At 39.4% G+C, this 23,238-nt stretch overlaps 1 protein-coding gene across 13 annotated transcripts in view; it reads right to left on the reverse strand.

The window, feature by feature from the left end:
- pum (pumilio) overlaps positions 1 to 23,238 on the reverse strand; it is a 522,382-nt gene that overhangs the window by 493,523 nt on the left and 5,621 nt on the right. For 9 of the 13 annotated variants that reach the window (XM_071664569.1, XM_071664578.1, XM_071664577.1 and 6 more), the window contains exons 2-4: positions 22,012 to 22,131; positions 12,552 to 12,657; positions 5,899 to 6,057 (exon numbers count right to left, since the gene is read on the reverse strand). In XM_071664569.1, coding sequence (XP_071520670.1) covers positions 5,899 to 6,057; positions 12,552 to 12,657; positions 22,012 to 22,013 — 267 coding nt within the window. In that variant the 5' untranslated portion in view covers positions 22,014 to 22,131. The remainder of the gene's footprint in view (positions 1 to 5,898; positions 6,058 to 12,551; positions 12,658 to 22,011; positions 22,132 to 23,238) is intronic. The other 4 variants (XM_071664573.1, XM_071664568.1, XM_071664574.1 and 1 more) reach the window with 4 other exon arrangements.

The raw sequence follows: 23,238 nt of genomic DNA on the forward strand, positions 1-23,238 counted from the left end.
ATCAAGGCATGTGAAGCGTCTGGGGTAAACCATGGAAAGCTGTGTAGGTATGTATATTTGCGTGTGTGGACGTGTGTATGTACATGTGTATGGGGGGGGGGGGGTTGGGCCATTTCTTTCGTCTGTTTCCTTGCGCTACCTCGCAAACGCGGGAGACAGCGACAAAGTATAAAAAAAAAAAAAAAAAAAAAAAAAAAATATATATATATATATATATATATATATATATATATATATATATATATATATATATACATATCATCCCTGGGAATAGGGGAGAAAGAATACTTCCCACGTATTCCCTGCGTGTCGTAGAAGGCGACTAAAAGGGGAGGGAGCGGGGGGCTGGAAATCCTCCCCTCTCATTATTTTTCTTTAATTTTCCAAAAGAAGGAACAGAGAAGGGGGCCAGGTGAGGATATTCCCTCAAAGGCCCAGTTCTCTGTTCTTAACGCTACCTCGCTAACGCGGGAAATGGCGAATAGTTTGAAAGAAAATATATATATACATATATATATATATATATATATATATATATATATATATATATATATATAGATAGATAGATAGATAGATAGATAGATAGATAGATAGATATAGATTGACAGACATATAGATTCACATAGATAGATAAACATAGCTAGATAGATATATAGACTTCTAACCTAGGAGCCCCTGGTATCGATCTATCTACGTTCAATTCTTCCTGCCATGACAATGACGAGTGCTTGTAATTTTCCCTGTGAGCTTTTGAAGTCTATACTATTTCTGACCAAAAAATATGAATGCTTATCCACATACGCCATACAATGGGTAAGTGGTGACATTACAAAATGAGTTATAACATTAATCCAAGATAAAAGTACAGAGGTTGGTTAAGTGGTAGAGGGTGGCGAGTTGGGCCCTCGCGACACAAAGACGCGGGTCAGACACCCACGCTCACCCAGCTCAAGGCAACGGCAGCCTCCAGTGGCGGGAGGGCGCCCACTTGTTTACGCCATCGCCATGGCAACCACCAGGCTTCTCCCCGCTCCATCTGCTTAGACCCTCTTGCATCCATAGCCTATACTACCAACGCATCAAACCTTTGTGAAAGTTATGATATATAATATATGTCTAACTTTCACTGGCATACAGTATAGACATGAGATCAAATGTGTACCATAGACTGATAAAAATATACTACCATTAGCAATATCATACAATATCACGCAGCTGTTAAGTATGTATATATGCTAATAAGATACATACCTAAAGTGTATGTTAAAGCAAAATAACGAATAAAATTCACGAAAGACAACGCAGTCTGTCAACACAAATCGATATCGGAGAGGCTTTGGTAAGCTATATGCAAGATGACAATTAGATCGACAATAAGGTTGAAAAGCACGATACTTAGAAAGAAAGGCCTACTCAACCATGGATGAGCAGCATGAACGGATTTTTCCAGGATTTTGAAGAAACAGAGTGCACTTGCCCCATGGGGATTAAAACACTTGTTTACCACTCAAAATGAGTTGCATACATGAGGATTCCCCTCCTCTGCGCATTGCACAGAATAAGGTTGGTAGATGAGGATCATATGAAGATTCCCCCCCCCCCCCACACACCCACACACACACACAACAAGCTGAATCTCAGAGCATGGAAACAAATCGATTTCAGGACAACCAAAACTTCCCACAAGATCCCCCATACATATGAATAGCAGTAAAGCTGTGAGTCAAGCAGGGGCTGATTTCGATCCAAAGAACTCTGAGTTTGGGACCTAGCATACTTTAACTTAACACCTCAACAGAACTAAATGAAAACAAAACTCATTTCCTAAGCGAAAATATGAGAAAAACTATGCATACGATATGCTATATAAAAACTATGCTAAAACATTACAAAAACAGTGCATAAACTAAGATTACATAAGTGCAAAAACAGACCTATGATGTAACTATAATGGAAAAACTAACTAGTTTCTTTGAAACCAAGACAAAAACTCAGTCCTTAAATCTTAATTAATAAAACTTTAAAGCTACAGACTTTAGGAAAACAATCCATATGAACATTCAGGCTTCTTCACCAAAACCCAAGGTTCTGTAACATTTGGCAATATGTGCATGAGGGCTTTGCATATGTAACCAGAGCTCTTGTTACAATTCATCTTTGAGGTCATTAACCAAGAGTTTAAAACACCTTTCCAACAATAACAACAAATAACCAAGACTTTAAAACACCTTTCCAACAATGAAAAAAAATTCTGTGGTGCAGTACAATGGTTAGCACTGAGTCAACAATTTAATGGGCCCATGTTCGATTCTCATACAGAACAGCTGGCTCAACCCAACTTTTCATCCTCCCCTTTGGGAATGGCCAGAGAACAGATACCTGACATAAGCTGGGGTATAATATGTACGTGTACAAACGGTATATGGTTTATCAAGGGTGTAAGGCATGTGTACCAGCAGGAAAAGAGGATCAGGTGGTGAAGGAGGCAAATGCATGTTTTGGGGAGAGGGGCAAGTATGCAGTCTGTTGAGGATGAGAGGGCCTGGGAAGTGAGTCAATTGTTATTTACCAATGATACAGCACTGCTGGCTGATTCCAGTGAGAAACTGCACAAGTTGGTGACTGAGTTTGGATGTTTGTGTGAAAGGAGAAAGTTGAAAGTAAATGTAAATAAAAGCATGGTCAATAGGTTCAGCGAGGTTGAGGCACAAGTTAGTTGGGATGTAAGTTTGAATGGAAAAAGGCCCAGTCCTCTGTTCTTAACGCTACCTCGCTAATGCGGGAAATGGCGAATAGTTTGAAAGAAAAGAATATAAATATATATAGCAGAAGATGGAGCAACATAACTACAAAAATTTCTCCTTACAATACATAAATAGTAATCACCGTCTGTAACCCATACTTTACAACAACATGAACTAAGGTTCTTGTATTGTAAATAACAAATCTGCAATGAAGTTACAAAGGTTAATAATCCCATGGGGGACTGCAGAGACTTCCCCTAGGCAGACACCCTCCAAATTGGATCCCATAACCCACTATATACTAAAATGGGCTTGGGATTCTTCGGCTATGTTAAGATCTGTCTTTAAACCCCCTACCAACATCACTAGGCTCTAAATGCACAGTGCCAACCAAAGCAAGTAAAGGATGAAAGTGACATAATGCTTCATACCACTTTACCTCTACATCTTGATTTCATAGGCCTCAGCAGGATACTGTATGGTTGCTCAGTCCCAATCAATAAGTATATGCTGGGCTCATATGTCATATTATGATCAAACAAGGCAAATAACCAGGGATAAACTCAGCTTGAGAGATAAAATCATGTTTTAATCCATCAACAAGCAAGTGCTCTCTAATACTCAAAAGGTTCTGTCCAGAGGCAAGAAATTTTACAAATCCAGTAGGACTAATGTCTCTCTCTATGCTCAGAGAGGTTATGGAAAAGCAAGAAAAGATAAAGTGAGACAATATCTGGCAGTGTAGATCAATTAGGTAATCACTGAACTGTAATCACTTATGCTGGAGTCAAGTCATTTGGACTAAAGTGAAGTAAATGAAAAGCAAAATGATATAATTTGAAAGTACTATTAAAGTAAATGAAAAGCAAAATGATATAATTTGAAAGTACTATTAAAGAGGCAACACCATTAAATGCCGAAAAGACCAAAGTAGGTGCAGAGAAATGAAAATACTGAAGCGGATTGCTGAGGAGACAACAAATCCTATCAGAAGGAAAAAGATGCAATAAGGGTGCCAACAGGGAAAGTGGATCTAAACAATTGCAGATGAAAGTTGAAACTAAGAAAGACCAAGCCAGAAATTTTAGAAATGTTCTGAAGGCACTAAAGCCAGAACACAGGAAGAGTTCTGGCCAAGCTAAAGTTTGGGGAACTACAGCTGAAGGTTCCCTTAAACAATTATTGTGGTAAAGTAACTGAGAAAAGCCAGTCTTATCGTTCATATACAGCCCTATAAAAAGATTTTAAGCAATAGTCATATACTCAGTGAAATAAATGAAGACAATCAGAAAGATGCAAGTGGCAGCAAAGGGAACCCATTTAGCGATGGTAATTTTAATAAGGACAGTAATGGTGATATCAACTGCAGGGAAATCGATCTGGATCTGTAAGATAAACGAAAAATATGAAGATCTATAAATCTTCAAAATGTGTTCAATGAAATTCCTGTCCTAACATGTCAATGACTACATTTACATAAAAAGGAGTGAACCACAATCAACAGAAAACCTTGCTTTCCACATGATGTTGAACCAGGAAAAAGGGAAAGTGATTATGAAAGGAATCATGAACACAAATGCCAAAAGGATTTACAACAGGAAAAGTTCACAAAGTAAGCAAACAAGGCTCTCCTAACAAATAAAATAATCCAGATAGATACAGAAGAGTAAACATAGCAGACTTCCAAAATCAGAGTAAGAAATAGTCACAAAAGTTTTTCTGAAATCTATACTTTTGGAATCATTAGATGTACGACAACGTTAAATATACAGAAAGGGTGACAAAGGAGAAAGTGATGTGGTCCAATAGATGTCAAAAGCAAAAGAAAGTAAATATGCATGGTACAACTGGCGGGTACCAATTTCTAATGGTCATTTACTTATCCTTCCTCTAACTTTGATGTTATAAAGCATCTGAGAGACACCACTACAACAAAGAGGGAAAATGGTTTGTTAAACTGAAATACAGTGGCTGTGATAACTCCTTTAATAACTTTCTTTCTCATAATCTATGGATTAACACTGAACACAAAACCTTTTCTTGGGGGGATGCAAATGTTTGAAAGAAAAAAAATTTCAGTAACTTTTTTAATGAACACTGCACCTTAGGCATATAAACCTCAGTATTTTTTTCTGTTCACTGCAGGTGCCAGGGTGTATATATATAGCTGTTAATCTTGTGGCACTGCACACACTATTTTCAGACTCTACAACCTAAATATTTCTACATACTCATCAGTATATGTGAAGATGTCAAGGAAGTCTGTATGAGATCTGTGCCCCCAGTTTATGAAGTAATTTTTGAAACTGTACCACCTTACACAATAATAGATACTACTGACGAAAACCCCCGGTAACAAATTTGTTTGATAAAAACATTTCCAAAAATACCACATCTCACTTCCTATGTCTGAAAATACTCCTGGGTTATTCAATATGCCTGGCAGCATAGCATAAGTTAAAGGGCATGTAGCACATGTAAACACATATAATTTGTTTAGAAAATATTTTAGTAAATCATAATAATAAACAACTTATAGAGATATTTTTCATACTATTTGAGATCTCTTTGGACAATAGGACTCCTCCAGTAACTGGGTTAATACTCCTAAAATTAGAATAAAAAGAAGTATCCTAAACCACCAATATTAACCTTGCTTTTACAACTTCCTCCCCAAATTACATTATAAAACTGTGAGAATATAAAAAAAACCCTTGATGAAAGTGCTTAAATATGTCTGTAAATTATAATGAATAATTCCCCACTGTTCAAAATATAAACACAAATCCAAATATCCTTAAAGAAGACCACTGAATCAAAGGGCTAGTCAACTGTAATACATATCTACAGTGTTTTGTATACTCTCTTGATAGCTTTTGAAGAATTACCATTAAATTTCATAATAAAAAATACTGTAATGATGAAAATGGAATTGATGATTATCAAGGAATGGTGTATAACTGTAAACTATCATGAGTCTAAAAGATGCATACAAATAAAAAGGGGCTAGGAAATTTTATTACATGTCTGTATCCACACCATTTTGAGAATATTCTATAAATGACTTATAAATCATCAATGAAAAAAGAAACGTTTTTTGTAGTCTGTGGCTGTAATGAAATTATCAATACAACCAAAAAAAAATAACACTTACATCGATGACAGAATCATCGCCCACGGCCCATCGATGCCCCTTCTGGTAGGCAAAGTCGTTGTCGTTATGGGGTCGTTGGCAAAAGTAATTCACTTGCTCATCATCTTGGGAACGAGCAAGTGATCTGCCATATTCCATATACTGGCCCTGAACCTGTAACTAAAGAAAAGGAATTTTCTTAATGGCAATTCAGTATGTAAGTCATCTTTATCATTTATTAATGTAGTTCGTTAACCCTTTTACTGCAACAGTTCTAAGAACCACTGTACTCTGTGGATGGGTGATTCTAAAATATTCTAAAAAAAAAAAAAAAAAAAAGTTGGTTTCAGATTAACTAAACCATAGTTGTCAAAACATAATGAATTACAATTCACCCTACTAAAATATTTAGTATGTTTTTTTTTTTTTTTTTTTTTTTTTTTGCCGCTATCTCCCGCGTTTGCGAGGTAGCGCAAGGAAACAGACACAAGAAATGGCCCAACCCACCCCCATACACATGCCTTGATTCAATCCACTGACAGCACGTCAACCCCGGAATACCACATCGCTCCAATTCACTCTATTCTTTGCCCTCCTTTCACCCTCCTGCATGTTCAGGCCCCGATCACACAAAATCTTTTTCACTCCATCTTTCCACCTCCAATTTGGTCTCCCTCTTCTCCTCGTTCCCTCCACCTCCGACACATATATCCTCTTGGTCAATCTTTCCTCACTCATTCTCTCCATGTGACCAAACCATTTCAAAACACCCTCTTCTGCTCTCTCAACCACGCTCTTTTTATTTCCACACATCTCTCTTACCCTTACGTTACTTACTCGATCAAACCACCTCACACCACACATTGTCCTCAAACATCTCATTTCCAGCACATCCATCCTCCTGCGCACAACTCTATCCATAGTCCACGCCTCGCAACCATACAACATTGTTGGAACCACTATTCCTTCAAACATATGTATGTATGTATAATATGAAGTATGTCAGAAGTACTGTCAGGTATAAGTAGAGAGACGTCTGGAAGTATTTTTGTCACAAAATATGATTATCAAAGATTTTTGTCATTAATATCTATCATCTTGTAAAAGTTTCATACCTTCACAAGTTATTACATAAGAAAAAAGCATATCTCGCCCAAGCTTCTGTGAAGTGTTAACATAGACTGATCAGTGAATGAAAAAATTATGCTTTACAGTAATGTTCAGAACAATTCATGGAATGGCAACAATCATCTTAATGGTTGTATACTTCACCTCAAGGCAGAAGCAGACAATTCAGGTACTCCGTTCCTATATGAATCAATCACAATGAAGAAAAATAAAATATTAAGACATATACATAGTGGTTATCCCTGGGGATAGGGGAGAAAGAATACTTCCCACGTATTCCCTGCGTGTCGTAGAAGGCGACTAAAAGGGGAGGGAGCGGGGAGCTGGAAATCCTCCCCTCTCGTTTTTTTTTAATTTTCCAAACGAAGGAACAGAGAAGGGGGCCAGGTGAGGATATTCCCTCAGAGGCCCAGTCCTCTGTTCTTAATGCTACCTTGCTAATGCGGGAAATGGCGAATAGTTTGAAAGAAAGAAAAAGAATACATAGTGGTACAGTGCAATGAGTGTGTTAATACCAACTGAACATCACATCAAACTGTGAAAACATAAAAATCAACAATCAACACTAGAACAGCAAAGGTGATCATTTTGAACATTGGCCATTTTTCTATACTCCCCTCACACTACATACTGTCCTCAAACATTACATTTCCAACATATTCACCCCTTCCATTCATTTTCATTTATACCTCATGCCTTGCATCCATAAAACATCAATGGGATTACTATACCATCAAACATACCCATTTTTGCCCTCCTAGCTGGTGACATCTCTTTCCCCACATTCCATAATGCTCTCTGAATCTACTTCCACTAACCCACTTTATGACTCACCTCTGCTTGCAAAGTCCACTCCCGGGTCTCAAACATTTAGATTCCTTCAAATTTTGCCCTTTACTTTCTCATCCCAACTAATATGTTTCTTTGCCCTACTTAACGTAATAACCTTGCTTTTATTCACATATACAATCAACCTTCTCTTTTCCCACACTTTTCTAGACTCAAACACCAACTCCTGCAGTTTTTCACATAAATCTGCCACCAGACCCTGTCGCTACCTAAAGACAGCATATCTGCCCCTCTCTCCAAGATCCTTGCATTCACATCCCTCACCACCCCACCCATAGATAAATTAAACAGCCATGCTGACATCAGACACTTGCCGGCCTTCAACTGGAACCACTCACCACCCTCCCTACCTACCCATACACTTGCCTTTCCGTCTTGATAAACAATTCCTCATTGCTTCTGACAGCTTTCCTCCTATACCATATATTTGTAACACCTTCCATAAAGCACATCTTTCAACCTACCATATGCTTTCTCAGGTTCATAAATGCTACATACAAATCCTTTTGTTTTGCCAAGTATTCCTCAATCACTCTTCAGTGCAAACACCTGATCCATACATCCTCTACCATTCATGAAAATACATTGTTCCTTCACAACTGTAAGGTCTGTGCATGCCATCATCCTCTCAATTGCCACTCTTTCATACAACTTTCCTAGTGCACTCAACAAACTTGTACCTGCCATCATCCCCTTAATCACCACTCCTCCATACAATATATATGTATGTATATGTGTGTGTATGGGCATTTATGTATATATATATGTGTGTATATGAGTGGATGTGCCACTCTTCATCTGTTTCTTGGTGCTACCTCACTGAAGCAGGAAACGGTGATTAGACATAATAAAATGAAATAAAAATAACAATAGTAATAATTTTTTTCTTCTAAATCAATCATACAGTGACAGGACAACTTTATGGGGCTCCTGCAGCTTCAAAGCTTCACTACAAACATTTGGAGGAAGCACTCCTTTTAGTCCATCAAATGTAGTTTTCCACTTATGGCATAACTATAGACAGGAGTTTGATAATTCCAGTAATAATAATAATAATAAGTAACGTAAGGGTAAGAGAGATGTGTGGAAATAAAAAGAGTGTGGTTGAGAGAGCAGAAGAGGGTGTTTTGAAGTGGTTTGGGCACATGGAGAGAATGAGTGAGGAAAGATTGACCAAGAGGATATATGTGTCGGAGGTGGAGGGAACGAGGAGAAGAGGGAGACCAAATTGGAGGTGGAAAGATGGAGTGAAAAAGATTTTGTGTGATCGGGGCCTGAACATGCAGGAGGGTGAAAGGAGGGCAAGGAATAGAGTGAATTGGAGCGATGTGGTATACCGGGGTTGACGTGCTGTCAGTGGATTGAATCAAGGCATGTGAAACGTCTGGGGTAAACCATGGAAAGCTGTGTAGGTATGTATATTTGCGTGTGTGGACGAATGTATATACATGTGTATGGGGGGGGGGGGGGGGGCCATTTCTTTCGTCTGTTTCCTTGCGCTACCTCGCAAACGCGGGAGACAGCGACAAAGTATAATAAAAAAAAATAAATAAATAATAATAATAATAATAATAATAATAATAATAATTATAATAATAATTTCTTTAATGATAATAATAATATCATTATTTTTCTTTATCATAAATCACAAAGTTTCCTTATCCCTGGGGACAGTGGAGTAAGAAAACTGGCTATGTATCTCCCACATACTGTACGAGGCAGCTTACAGTGGCAAAAGCAGGGGTATGGAAACCCTCCCTTCCTTCTAATGATAGTTTCTACAACTAGGACCATAAGGAGCCAAATGAGGAAAGCTCATCCTACTTGAAGACTCAGATTGGGGTGTCTCAAAATATGTGGATGTAAACAGGATGTGAAGAATGAAGAGATGGGTGATGTGTTTGGAGAGAGGACAGGAGAGTCAATGAAAAAGGTTTAGTGAAAACATAGGTAGTAAAAGCCTTGCATTCGATAAGGGATGGGCAGGCAGAGTTACAGAGAATGGCAGGTCTACAGTATGCTGAGGGTAGGGGTACCTGAGAGATGCATCAACTGCAGTTTACAGATAACTTGGCTCTGGTGGTGGATTCAAGGGAAAAATTACAGAAGCTGGCATCAAATTTCAGGAAGTGTGTGTGATGAAGATGCTGAGAGTTAACAAGAATAAAGGTAATAAGATTTAGCATGGGAGCAAGACAGGTTGGTTTTTATGTATTAGTTTCAATGATAAAGCCTGAAAAAAGTGCAGTGCTTCACATACCTGGAAGGGGAGATGACAGAGGATGAAACTATGGGAGATGAATTATAAGGTGGGAAAGAAGCAAAGGTCCTGGGTATATCAAAGAGTGTATGGAAGGAGAGATAAAGGTGTAAGGGTAGAGACAGGTATACATAAAGGTATAGTAGTCTTAACAGTACTGTTGGGCATGAGTCTTAAGCACTGAATGCAAAAGAATGGAAGAGAGTGAATGTGGTGGAAATGAAATGTCTGAGGACAATATGTGGAATGAGTATGGTTGAGCATGTATGGAATGACAAGTTAAGAGGCGGGGGTGACAGTAAATGGGGTATATCTGTGAGCAAAGCCAGGGTGTACTGAAATGGTTTCATCACATGGAGAGAACAAGCAAGGAGAGACTGACTAAGAGGATATACATGTCATGAGTAAGGGAGCATGAGGGAAGAGGAAACCAAGAAAGAGATGGATGGATGGAGTGAAAATGGCTTCAAGTTGTTGGGGTCTGAACATCTAAGAAGTTGAGAGACATGGATGGGATAGAGCAATTTAGAGCAATGGAGTATACAAGAGGTAATGTGCTGTCAATGGGCTGAACAAGGGCATATGAAATGGTTAGGAAAAATCAAATTATGGCATGCATAGTCTGGCTGTGGATGGGGACTTTGATTTTGGTGCATTATGCACGAAAGATTGAGAATGGATGTGAACAAGAAAAGCCATTCTGTTCCTGATGCTACCTCAATCACATTGAGAAACAGTGAATACAAATGATATAAAGCAATAATGATAATTCTTTTTCATATCTATATGCCATTTGCAACATGTGAAGGAAGTGCCAGGAACAGACCAAAATATGGCCTCATTGGCTTACATACATCCCCTTGTTGTCATTTATAATGCACCAAAACTAGAGATCCCTATCATTAGCTAAGCCCTAAAAACCTTTCCATAGTTTCCCCTGATCTCTTCATATGACCTGGCTTAGCCCAATGACAGCTGTCTCCACCTGTATACTACAATGCTCTGATCTGTTCAATCCCAAGCGCACCTCATACCCTCCTCTAAGTTCATGTCCTGATCACTCGCAGCATCTTTCATCCCATCCTTCTATCTCATCTTTGATCTCCCCAGTCTCTCTGTTCCCTCCACTTCTGACATGTATAACCTCTTAGTAAGCCTTTCCTCACTCAACCTCACCATCCACACCCTCTTCAGCTCTTTCAACCATACCATCCCTACAACTGCACCAATCTCTTACCCTGTCATTTCTCACTACATAAACCATCCTAACATCACATAATTCCTTCAAACATTTCATTTCCAACAAATTCATCCTCTTCCATACTTTTTGTCTTGCACATGCCTTATATCGATACATCATCATCAAGACTACTGTACTACCAACCATACCCATCTTTCCCCTCAGTGAAACTCACTACACCTAGGAGCTTACCCTTCACCCATCTTAGTGATTACTTCAGTTTCCAGGGTGCATCTGCTAACAAGTCCACTCCCACTCTAAAACTCACTTCCTTCATGTTCTCAAAATTCAAACTCCAAATGACCTGTCCCTTCCCACTGCTAAACTTAACAAGCTTACCTTTTTTCACACTAAGTCTAAACTTTCTCCTCCAATACACTCTCCTAAACTCAAAAACCAGCTTCTCCAGTTTCTCACTTAAGTCTGCCACCAAACTTATGTCATCAACAAACAGCAACTGACTTACCTCCCAAGCTCACCTATCATTAAATGATTTCAGCCTGCCCTTCTCTCCAAGACCCTCACATTTACTTTCTTCACAATCCCATTCACAAGAAAGTAAAAAGCCATGGCGACATCACACATCAGCAAGCGAAACACTGACAAAACACATATGACTGGAAATGACCTGTAAAGCATTAAGCAACTGCCCTCCCACCTTAGTCTTCATATACCAAATGCCATCCACCTAAAATTACTCTCTCCAGACCATCCACCTAAAATTATTCTCTCCAGACATATATGACTCATATATGTCTCATATATGACTATTTTCCTATCTATGCTCTGGACACCATCCATCCCTTCATTATAACAAATAAAGATTCAACACATCCTTGGACCCTTCATGCCCATGATGCAACAACCACAATGAAGACACCATACACTTATGGCCCAGATGACCTACACACAACAATACACACACAATACTGTACTACACTTTTTGATTTTCTGTCCCATTAAGTGAATATAAACAAATTCGTAAGCACTAGGGGAGTTTCATATAAATGGGAGGGATTCCTGAGGCAGGAAGTAAATAAGCAAGCATCATTTAATAAGTGACTTCACTTTGCTTCTCTTTCTTGCTGAAACCCTTCCAAGGTCAAAATTTTTGCTAACTCATAAAAAAAAATTTCTGTAACATCTAATGGTCATTACTAAAAAGAAAAAAAAAATCCTACTGTGGTAATTTCTCACCTGAGGTCTGATGGGCTGTGGGGGTGTGGGCTGAGGTATATGTCTGCCTGCCATCATGGCCGCTGAGGGATCACCCTCGAATGCAGCCTGGCTCCACTTCATCCACCTATGCATAGAGAAAAATTCAAATATCACTACTATCATCACTACAAAATATTCTCCCTCAGGCTTATTCATATCTTAACATAAAGTACAATGACACTGATATTTCACCTACACTAAATCCTAAATCACATGATGAGAAATCAAGGATGGGATAAACATGAATAGGTATAAAAAAAAATTGTAAATCAAGTCTCTGCAATGAGTATGATTTAACAACTATATTTTTATATCATCATTCTCAAAGTAAAACAGTAAGTTGCATTAAGAGGTGAAACAATAAAATGATTGCAAAAGCCAAATCATTAGTTATAGCAAATTCATGCCTCCTCTTTATGGTCAACCATGACTACAAATAATTGAATACAGGCTTTGCATCAAGTTAATACCTGGATGTTCACTTGTTTTCCCATAATAATACTGATAAGGTAATTTTTTCAAAGGAATCTACATCACTCCTAACCACTTGTTTACATTCATAATCACCATGCCCAGTCATAAAAGTTTCTATATAACCACCTCTCCCAAAACTAAGTAATCAACCAAATATAGTAATACCCACCCCCTTCAAACCTAGACATTCTAAATACCAGATATTTTGGAAACCTGCCAGTGTCTCAGTTACAGGAGGGAAAAAAATACATCATTCTAGGTTATGGAATTCTCTTCAAGTTGATGCATGACTAGCAAGCAGCTTGTCTGTCAGAAAACTGAGTAATGACTGATAAGCCAGTGGCACTCCCATAAACCATTCCAACGTTTCTCTCCTATCCAGTACAATGGCATACTCAATAGTTCAGTAACAAACAGGCTCCTTGAAGCTTTACCTTAGCATTATTTGAAATCTGAAGAGCATTTCATGTGTTATGATATCATTACCACACTGACTGAAGCATATTAACATAATCACTGTTTAGTGAAAGTCAATAGCCTTTAGTGTGGATGAAGCCCACTTAAAAAACAAACAATAAATCCTTAGTTCCTAGTATGAAGAGTACAGTACCTAATGTTTGTTTACTAAAGCACTATTTATATCTATTATTTGTTAAGCTCAAAGTGTTTAAAGGTCAAAATAAAATAAACTGTACTAAATGGTTGAGACGTGCTGGTAATTACAGTAAGTGTCAAAACTTTAAGAGTGTTCTATGGAGAGCTTGTGTCACCTGCAGAGCAGCATAGATATCATATGTGATGTAAGTATGGATGGAAAACAATTTGGAAAATACTTAAAAGAATAATTACTTAATTCCTTGGCAAAAGGTGGAGTTTTCTTCATGTTGTGAGTAAGTTTAGGTTCCAAGTTAAAACTCTTGATTACTAAATTAAAGTCAAACTACATCCATGGCTCTTAAACCATTCAACTCTACATGCTGGGAAACAAATTAGTATACTTTCCTGGCCAAAGGATGAATTTTCCTCAAGTTAAGAGGTGAATTAATTTACAGGTTAAGCCTTTTGTAAGAGCCAACAGCTATGACACATATATGTAATTCAATTCTTTAGATGCTGGGAAACAAAAGTTTCATAAGTATCTGATCTGAGGCTTTCAAGTGTTACTAAAGTGAAGTTGGAGGTTTGCATGACTTCTGACAATGGATGACAACCACAAATGAAGTGATTACCAAGTGTCTGCCATGCCACGCAAGCAATAATAACAACAACAAAGATTACATTGTTGAAGCACTATTCTATTGAAATTCTTTTCACAAACTGAACATAAAAACTTTCAAGTACACAAGTACAGTGCTGGATTTCACCCCCTAAACTGGAAGAAAGGAAAAAAAAGGAGGAAATGCATATTACAAGATTGCTCTCGGCTATACAATGCCAGAACTGATTTCCACAATAAAAGAAATGTGAAGGATTGAAGGTCATGACTAAGATGTAGGGGGTGACCAGTTATGGTTACATTTGACTTGGAGTCATAAAGCCCGGGAGTACTTAGAATAGCTAAGAATATCAAATGCACAGTGGATTACAGTCGGATATTCATTAAGTGTGGCAAGTCTAAGATAGAGAGGGTGAAAAGTAAAGACTATTGTCAGAAAACATAAAACTGGCAATGCCACAAATGACAAGAATGAAGTAGTGCTAGGAGACGGTAAAGTCAGACTGAAAGTAAATAAATTCAAAAGCGGATGGATTATTGGTCAATGGTAAACAACTGAAATTCAGTGCACCTAATATCATCAGTCATGGAAACTAAGCTTACCAGAGATAAGCTCTCACCTGTTCTGCCGACAAGGATATATGAGAGCAAGAAAGGAAGGAGAATGTAAATCCCTCTTAATAAGAGAGCTTGAAGTTTCAAGTCATAGTGGAAGATGGCCCATTCACACAAAACATAACAGGATTAGTAACTGTAGGGAAGAGCACTGTGTTGCTATAATCATATAATCCTCCAAAGAATTGCAAAAACCAGAATGAATATACAGTAAACTGACAACAATGAAGTAATTATTTGGATGATACAAAAAGCAGTGAAATACTCACTTCTTAGAGATGGTAAAGTAATGACATTGTTATTCACTAGTCATAGAGACTCTACTGCCGAGGCCATCCCTTGAGGGAGTTCCACTTGGGAACAGGTGTCAGAAATATTGATATAGATAGAAGCTAGATAGTAAAATAACGATACTGGGATATTCAAATTCTAAAGGGACAGATGGGGCTTTGGATTCTCATGTTGTTAAGGAGTCACAGAAATAAGCTTTAACAGTGTATCTAGGAAAACTTTCTACAACGATATGTCATGGGGCACACTAGGATGAGGGGTGGACAGGTACACCGTTAAGGAGTCATAGACATAAGCTTTAACAGTGTATCTAGGGAAAATTTTCTGCAATGATATGTCGCGGGGCACACTAGGATGAGGGTGGACAGGTACACCATAATTAATAGATCTTATCTTATTCATTTATAATACTTTGTCGCTGTCTCCCGCATTAGCGAGGTAGAGCAAGGAAACAGATGAAAGAATGGCCCAACCCATCCACATACACATGTATATACATACACGTCCACACACGCAAATATACATACCTATACATTTCAACGTATATATATATATATATATATATTTTTTTTTTTTTTTTTTTTATACTTTGTCGCTGTCTCCCGCGTTTGCGAGGTAGCGCAAGGAAACAGACGAAAGAAATGGCCCAACCCCCCCCCCCATACACATGTACATACACACGTCCACACACGCAAATATACATACCTACACAGCTTTCCATGGTTTACCCCAGACGCTTCACATGCCTTGCTTCAATCCACTGACAGCACGTCAACCCCTGTATACCACATGACTCCAATTCACTCTATTTCTTGCCCTCCTTTCACCCTCCTGCATGTTCAGGCCCCGATCACACAAAATCTTTTTCACTCCATCTTTCCACCTCCAATTTGGTCTCCCTCTTCTCCTCGTTCCCTCCACCTCCGACACATATATCCTCTTGGTCAATCTCTCCTCCTCATTCTCTCCATGTGCCCAAACCATTTCAAAACACCCTCTTCTGCTCTCTCAACCACGCTCTTTTTATTTCCACACATCTCTCTTACCCTTCCGTTACTTACTCGATCAAACCACCTCACACCACACATTGTCCTCAAACATCTCATTTCCAGCACATCCATCCTCCTGCGCACATCTCTATCCATAGCCCACGCCTCGCAACCATACAACATTGTTGGAACCACTATTCCCTCAAACATACCCATTTTTGCTTTCCGAGATAATGTTCTTGACTTCCACACATTTTTCAAGGCTCCCAAAATTTTTCGCCCCCTCCCCCACCCTATGATCCACTTCCGCTTCCATGGTTCCATCCGCTGACAGATCCACTCCCAGATATCTAAAACACTTCACTTCCTCCAGTTTTTCTCCATTCAAACTCACCTCCCAATTGACTTGACCCTCAACCCTACTGTACCTAATAACCTTGCTCTTATTCACATTTACTCTCAACTTTCTTCTTCCACACACTTTACCAAACTCAGTCACCAGCTTCTGCAGTTTCTCACATGAATCAGCCACCAGCGCTGTATCATCAGCGAACAACAACTGACTCACTTCCCAAGCTCTCTCATCCCCAACAGACTTCATACTTGCCCCTCTTTCCAGGACTCTTGCATTTACCTCCCTTACAACCCCATCCATAAACAAATTAAACAACCATGGAGACATCACACACCCCTGCCGCAAACCTACATTCACTGAGAACCAATCACTTTCCTCTCTTCCTACACGTACACATGCCTTACATCCTCGATAAAACTTTTCACTGCTTCTAACAACTTGCCTCCCACACCATATATTCTTAATACCTTCCACAGAGCATCTCTATCAACTCTATCATATGCCTTCTCCAGATCCATAAATGCTACATACAAATCCATTTGCTTTTCTAAGTATTTCTCACATACATTCTTCAAAGCAAACACCTGATCCACACATCCTCTACCACTTCTGAAACCACACTGCTCTTCCCCAATCTGATGCTCTGTACATGCCTTCACCCTCTCAATCAATACCCTCCCATATAATTTACCAGGAATACTCAACAAACTTATACCTCTGTAATTTGAGCACTCACTCTTATCCCCTTTGCCTTTGTACAATGGCACTATGCACGCATTCCGCCAATCCTCAGGCACCTCACCATGAGTCATACATACATTAAATAACCTTACCAACCAGTCAACAATACAGTCACCCCCTTTTTTAATAAATTCCACTGCAATACCATCCAAACCTGCTGCCTTGCCGGCTTTCATCTTCCGCAAAGCTTTTACTACCTCTTCTCTGTTTACCAAATCATTTTCCCTAACCCTCTCACTTTGCACACCACCTCGACCAAAACACCCTATATCTGCCACTCTGTCATCAGACACATTCAACAAACCTTCAAAATACTCATTCCATCTCCTTCTCACATCACCGCTACTTGTTATCACCTCCCCATTTACGCCCTTCACTGAAGTTCCCATTTGCTCCCTTGTCTTACGCACCCTATTTACCTCCTTCCAGAACATCTTTTTATTCTCCCTAAAATTTACTGATAGTCTCTCACCCCAACTCTCATTTGCCCTTTTTTTCACCTCTTGCACCTTTCTCTTGACCTCCTGTCTCTTTCTTTTATACTTCTCCCACTCAATTGCATTTTTTCCCTGCAAAAATCGTCCAAATGCCTCTCTCTTCTCTTTCACTAATACTCTTACTTCTTCATCCCACCACTCACTACCCTTTCTAAACAGCCCACCTCCCACTCTTCTCATGCCACAAGCATCTTTTGCGCAATCCATCACTGATTCCCTAAATACATCCCATTCCTCCCCCACTCCCCTTACTTCCATTGTTCTCACCTTTTTCCATTCTGTACACAGTCTCTCCTGGTACTTCCCCACACAGGTCTCCTTCCCAAGCTCACTTACTCTCACCACCTTCTTCACCCCAACATTCACTCTCTTTTCTGAAAACCCATACTAATCTTCACCTTAGCCTCCACAAGATAATGATCAGACATCCCTCCAGTTGCACCTCTCAGCACATTAACATCCAAAAGTCTCTCTTTCGCACGCCTGTCAATTAACACGTAATCCAATAACGCTCTCTGGCCATCTCTCCTACTTACATAAGTATACTTATGTATATCTCGCTTTTTAAACCAGGTATTCCCAATCATCAGTCCTTTTTCAGCACATAAATCTACAAGCTCTTCACCATTTCCATTTACAACACTGAACACCCCATGCATACCAATTATTCCCTCAACTGCCACATTACTCACCTTTGCATTCAAATCACCCATCACTATAACCCGGTCTCGTGCATCAAAACCGCTAACACACTCATTTAGCTGCTCCCAAAACACTTTGTCGCTGTCTCCCGCGTTTGCGAGGTAGCGCAAGGAAACAGACGAAAGAAATGGCCCAACCCCCCCCCCCCCCCATACACATGTATATACATACGTCCACACACGCAAATATACATACCTACACAGCTTTCCATGGTTTACCCCAGACGCTTCACATGCCTTGCTTCAATCCACTGACAGCACGTCAACCCCGGTATACCACATCGCTCCAATTCACTCTATTCCTTGCCCTCCTTTCACCCTCCTGCATGTTCAGGCCCCGATCACACAAAATCTTTTTCACTCCATCTTTCCACCTCCAATTTGGTCTCCCTCTTCTCCTTGTTCCCTCCACCTCCGACACATATATCCTCTTGGTCAATCTTTCCTCACTCATCCTCTCCATGTGCCCAAACCACTTCAAAACACCCTCTTCTGCTCTCTCAACCACGCTCTTTTTATTTCCACACATCTCTCTTACCCTTACGTTACTCACTCGATCAAACCACCTCACACCACACATTGTCCTCAAACATCTCATTTCCAGCACATCCATCCTCCTGCGCACGACTCTATCCATAGCCCACGCCTCGCAACCATACAACATTGTTGGAACCACTATTCCTTCAAACATACCCATTTTTGCTTTCCGAGATAATGTTCTCGACTTCCACACATTCTTCAAGGCCCCCAGAATTTTCGCCCCCTCCCCCACCCTATGATCCACTTCCGCTTCCATGGTTCCATCCGCTGCCAGATCCACTCCCAGATATCTAAAACACTTCACTTCCTCCAGTTTTTCTCCATTCAAACTCACCTCCCAATTGACTTGACCCTCAACCCTACTGTACCTAATAACCTTGCTCTTATTCACATTTACTCTTAACTTTCTTCTTCCACACACTTTTCCAAACTCAATCACCAGCTTCTGCAGTTTCTCACATGAATCAGCCACCAGCGCTGTATCATCAGCGAACAACAACTGACTCACTTCCCAAGCTCTCTCATCCCCAACAGACTTCATACTTGCCCCTCTTTCCAAAACTCTTGCATTTACCTCCCTATATATATATATATATATATATATATATATATATATATATATATATATATATATATATATACATACATAGACATATACACATATACACATGTACATAATTCATACTTGCTGCCTTTATTCATCCCCATCACCACCCCACCACACATGAAATGACAACCCCCTCCCCCACACGTGCACAAGGTAGCGCTAGGAAAAGACAACAAAGGCCACATTCATTCATGCTCAGTCTCTAGCTGTCATTAGCACTGAAACTACAGCTCCCTTTCCACATCCAGGCCCCATGGTTTATTCAAGACGCTTCGCATGCCCTGGTTCAATCCACTGACAGCACGTCGACCCCGGTATACCACATCGTTCCAATTCACTCTATTCCTTGCACGCCTTTCACCCTTCTGCATGTCCAGGCTCCGATCACTCAAAATCTTTTTCACTCAATCTTTCTACCTCCAATTTGGTCTCCCACTTCTCCTCGTTCCCTCCAACTCTGACACATATATCCTCTTTGTCAATCTTTCCTCACTCATTCTCTCCATGTGACCAAACCATTTTAAAACATTACTAATATTAGCATGGATGTTGAAAACATCATATTTGATACATCAGTTGGAAGAAGTGATCATGGAATGCTCAAATCTGTGGTAAAACAGGACATTAAAAGATGAAGTGAGGCAGGAAACAGGGAGATATAACTGGAAATTACACAAACCTCAATAATGTCTATGGCAGTGGAGATTAGGAAATGGAATTCAGTACCCAAGAACCAGGGCTTTAGGCTGAGATGTTCCTGAAAGTTACAATGGTGTATACAAATGGGTACCCCAAGCTACTAATACAAAGGAAACGGTAAAAAAAGGGGAAAGGATTAATAAAAGATGTTGTAAAGCAAAGATGCAAAGATGCTTAAAGATGTGTAGTGGCAAATATATAGAAGGCACTCTACGCAGCCAGTATCTGCTAAGTATAAGAGAGCATGGAAAGAGCATAGCAGGATTAGAAAAGAGGAACAAAGAAACTTAGGAATATTGTGTAAAAGGCAAGAGAAAATCCAACCTTTTTCCATACATTCCTCATGAGACAGTTTCCAGTTAGGAAGCAGTTTATCAGGTTAAGGCATTCAGGGGGAGAACTTGTAGAGGATGATGTAAGGATATATCATGTACTGAATAAAGGATGATGTAAAGATATTTGATGTACTGAATAACAAGTTCAAAAGTTTCACAGAGGAAAACACCATTATCCAAAAACCAGCAAGATGGAATGGGAAGGAGGCTTTGAAAATCATTGAGATATCTAGAAAATGTGTCAACAGAGTACTAAAGGACTTGAACCATACAAGGCTCATGGTCGTGATTGAAGTTTCATTATATCTGTGAAAGATGCATGCAGATACTGTACAGTTCAAGTTGTCACTGAAGAGAGGCAAAGTGCCAAAAAAATTAAAAAGGGCAATGTCATACCTATACATATGAAAGGAAACTGGGAATAGGCACTGAACTATAGTATGGTCTCATCAACAAATGTGGTGAGTAAGGTTATGAAACATATTATCCGAAAGCAAATGAATGATTTTCTACGGAGGAAACATTTCCTAAGTGAGAGATAGCATGGTTCTAGGGAAAGAAGATCATGCTGAACCATCCTCTTAGTTTTACAAAAGAGTAAACTCAGTCCTGGACAAAAGGAAAGGCTGGATGGACTGTCTGTATCTGGACTACAAAAGGGCATTGACAATGCAACACATAGGAGGCAGATCAAAAAGATGGATCACCAAGCAGGAATACGTGGAAAACTCCTACAAAGGATAGAAAATTGTCTCAGGACACATGTTAGAGGAGCCTTTCCTAAATAGGTTGAGGTGACCAACAGTCACAAGGTTCAGTTTTGGAACCATTACTCTTTATTGATTTATATCAACAACTTGCTGCAAGGAACAGAGTGAATTGGAACGATGTGATATACCGGGGTCAACGTGCTGTCAATGGATTGAACCAGGGCATGTGAAGTGTCTGGGGTAAACCATGGAAAGTTTTGTGGGGACTGGATGTGGAAAGGGAGCTGTGGTTTTGGTGCATTATACATGACAGCTAGAGACTGAGTGAGAACGAATGTGGCCTTTGTTGTCTTTTCCTAGTGCTACCTCGCGCGCATGTGGGGGGGAGGGGGTTGTCATTTCATGTGTGGTGGGATTGCGACAGGAATGAATAAAGGCAGCAAGTATGAATTATGCACATGCGTATATTTGTATATGTCTGTGTATGTATATATATGTATATGTTGAAATGCATAGGTACATATATGTGTGTGTGTGGACGTGTATGTATATACATGTGTATGTGGGTTGGTTGGGCCATTCTTTCTTCTGTTTCCTTGAGCTACCTCGCTGACATGGGAGACAGCGACAATGTATAAACAAAATAATAAATAAATATCAACAACTTACATGAATGCATGGAATCCTTCCTGAATATGTTTCCAGATGATGCAACAGTCATGAGGGAAGTGAAAAACAAAGAGAATTGCATCAGCTTACAAGGGGACTTCAACAGACTCCAAAGCTGATCTGAAACATGGTTATAGAAACTCAACCTAAGCAAGGTGAATGAGGATAAGACAAAGCCAAAGACTGTCTCAGTAAGATTATTGCCTAGCAGAAAATAAGCTTCAATATTCTGGGTGAGAGAAGGACTTGGGAGTTGACATCATCCCTAAAATATAACCAAAGTCCCATATTAAGAGAATAATTATGGAGACAAACCATCCACTGGCAAATATCAGAATAGCTTTCATGTACACTGATAAGGAAATATTTGGCAAGTCAATCACATCATAAATAAATCCAAAACTAGAATATGCTTCTCAGGTTTCGTCTCCACAACTAAAGAAGCACAAAGAGCTTAACAGAAATCTAGAGTAGGGCAAAAAAGATGCTAACATATTCAGAGATAAGCTACATGGAAAGGCTGGAGGCTTTAAATTTACCAACCTTGGAAGAGAGAAGACTCAGGGGTGACCTGATCACACCCTTCAAGTTCTTAAAAGAGATCAACGATGTGGACAGTGGACAGTTCTGGAGAGAAATAAGGAAAGAGCAACCAAAACTATAAGAGTGGTGGAAAATGGTACAGGTTGACTAAGGATATAGCTGATGCAGACAGCATACATAAATTTAAGAGTGTTCAATAGATGGGGCTCCATGAGTGTAAAACTCCCTTCCTGTACAGTAAAAATAGGTAACTGCTTCCCAAACCCAACATCCTTGTACAGTGCACCGATTAGTTTTGAATTAAGGGAGCATTACTGTAAATATGATATACAGATACACAGTTTTACTTGAATATTAACTGACATAAACAAAGAGTGTCTCTTGACTATACAGTATCTGGTGTAAAAACAGTATTGGTGTAAAACATATACATATTGGTGTAAAACAGGCAAATCTCCTGACTGTGCACTGAAGTCCTGCAGTTAACTAAATTATGCTGTTTTACAAACAGGGATCTTTTTAAAGTTTGAGGTCTATGATTCATATCTAACTGATCAACATGAGCCCTGACAATAATTCTGTATCTGAATCACTAACATCACTTACTTCAAATGAAAGAAACTTGTCACCCTCTTCCTCACCATTGGGAAGAGGCACTTACGTTGCTTGATGTCCCACACCAAG

This window comes from Panulirus ornatus, chromosome 9, assembly GCF_036320965.1.
Source record: "Panulirus ornatus isolate Po-2019 chromosome 9, ASM3632096v1, whole genome shotgun sequence".
Classification (NCBI taxonomy): Eukaryota; Metazoa; Arthropoda; class Malacostraca; order Decapoda; family Palinuridae; genus Panulirus; species Panulirus ornatus.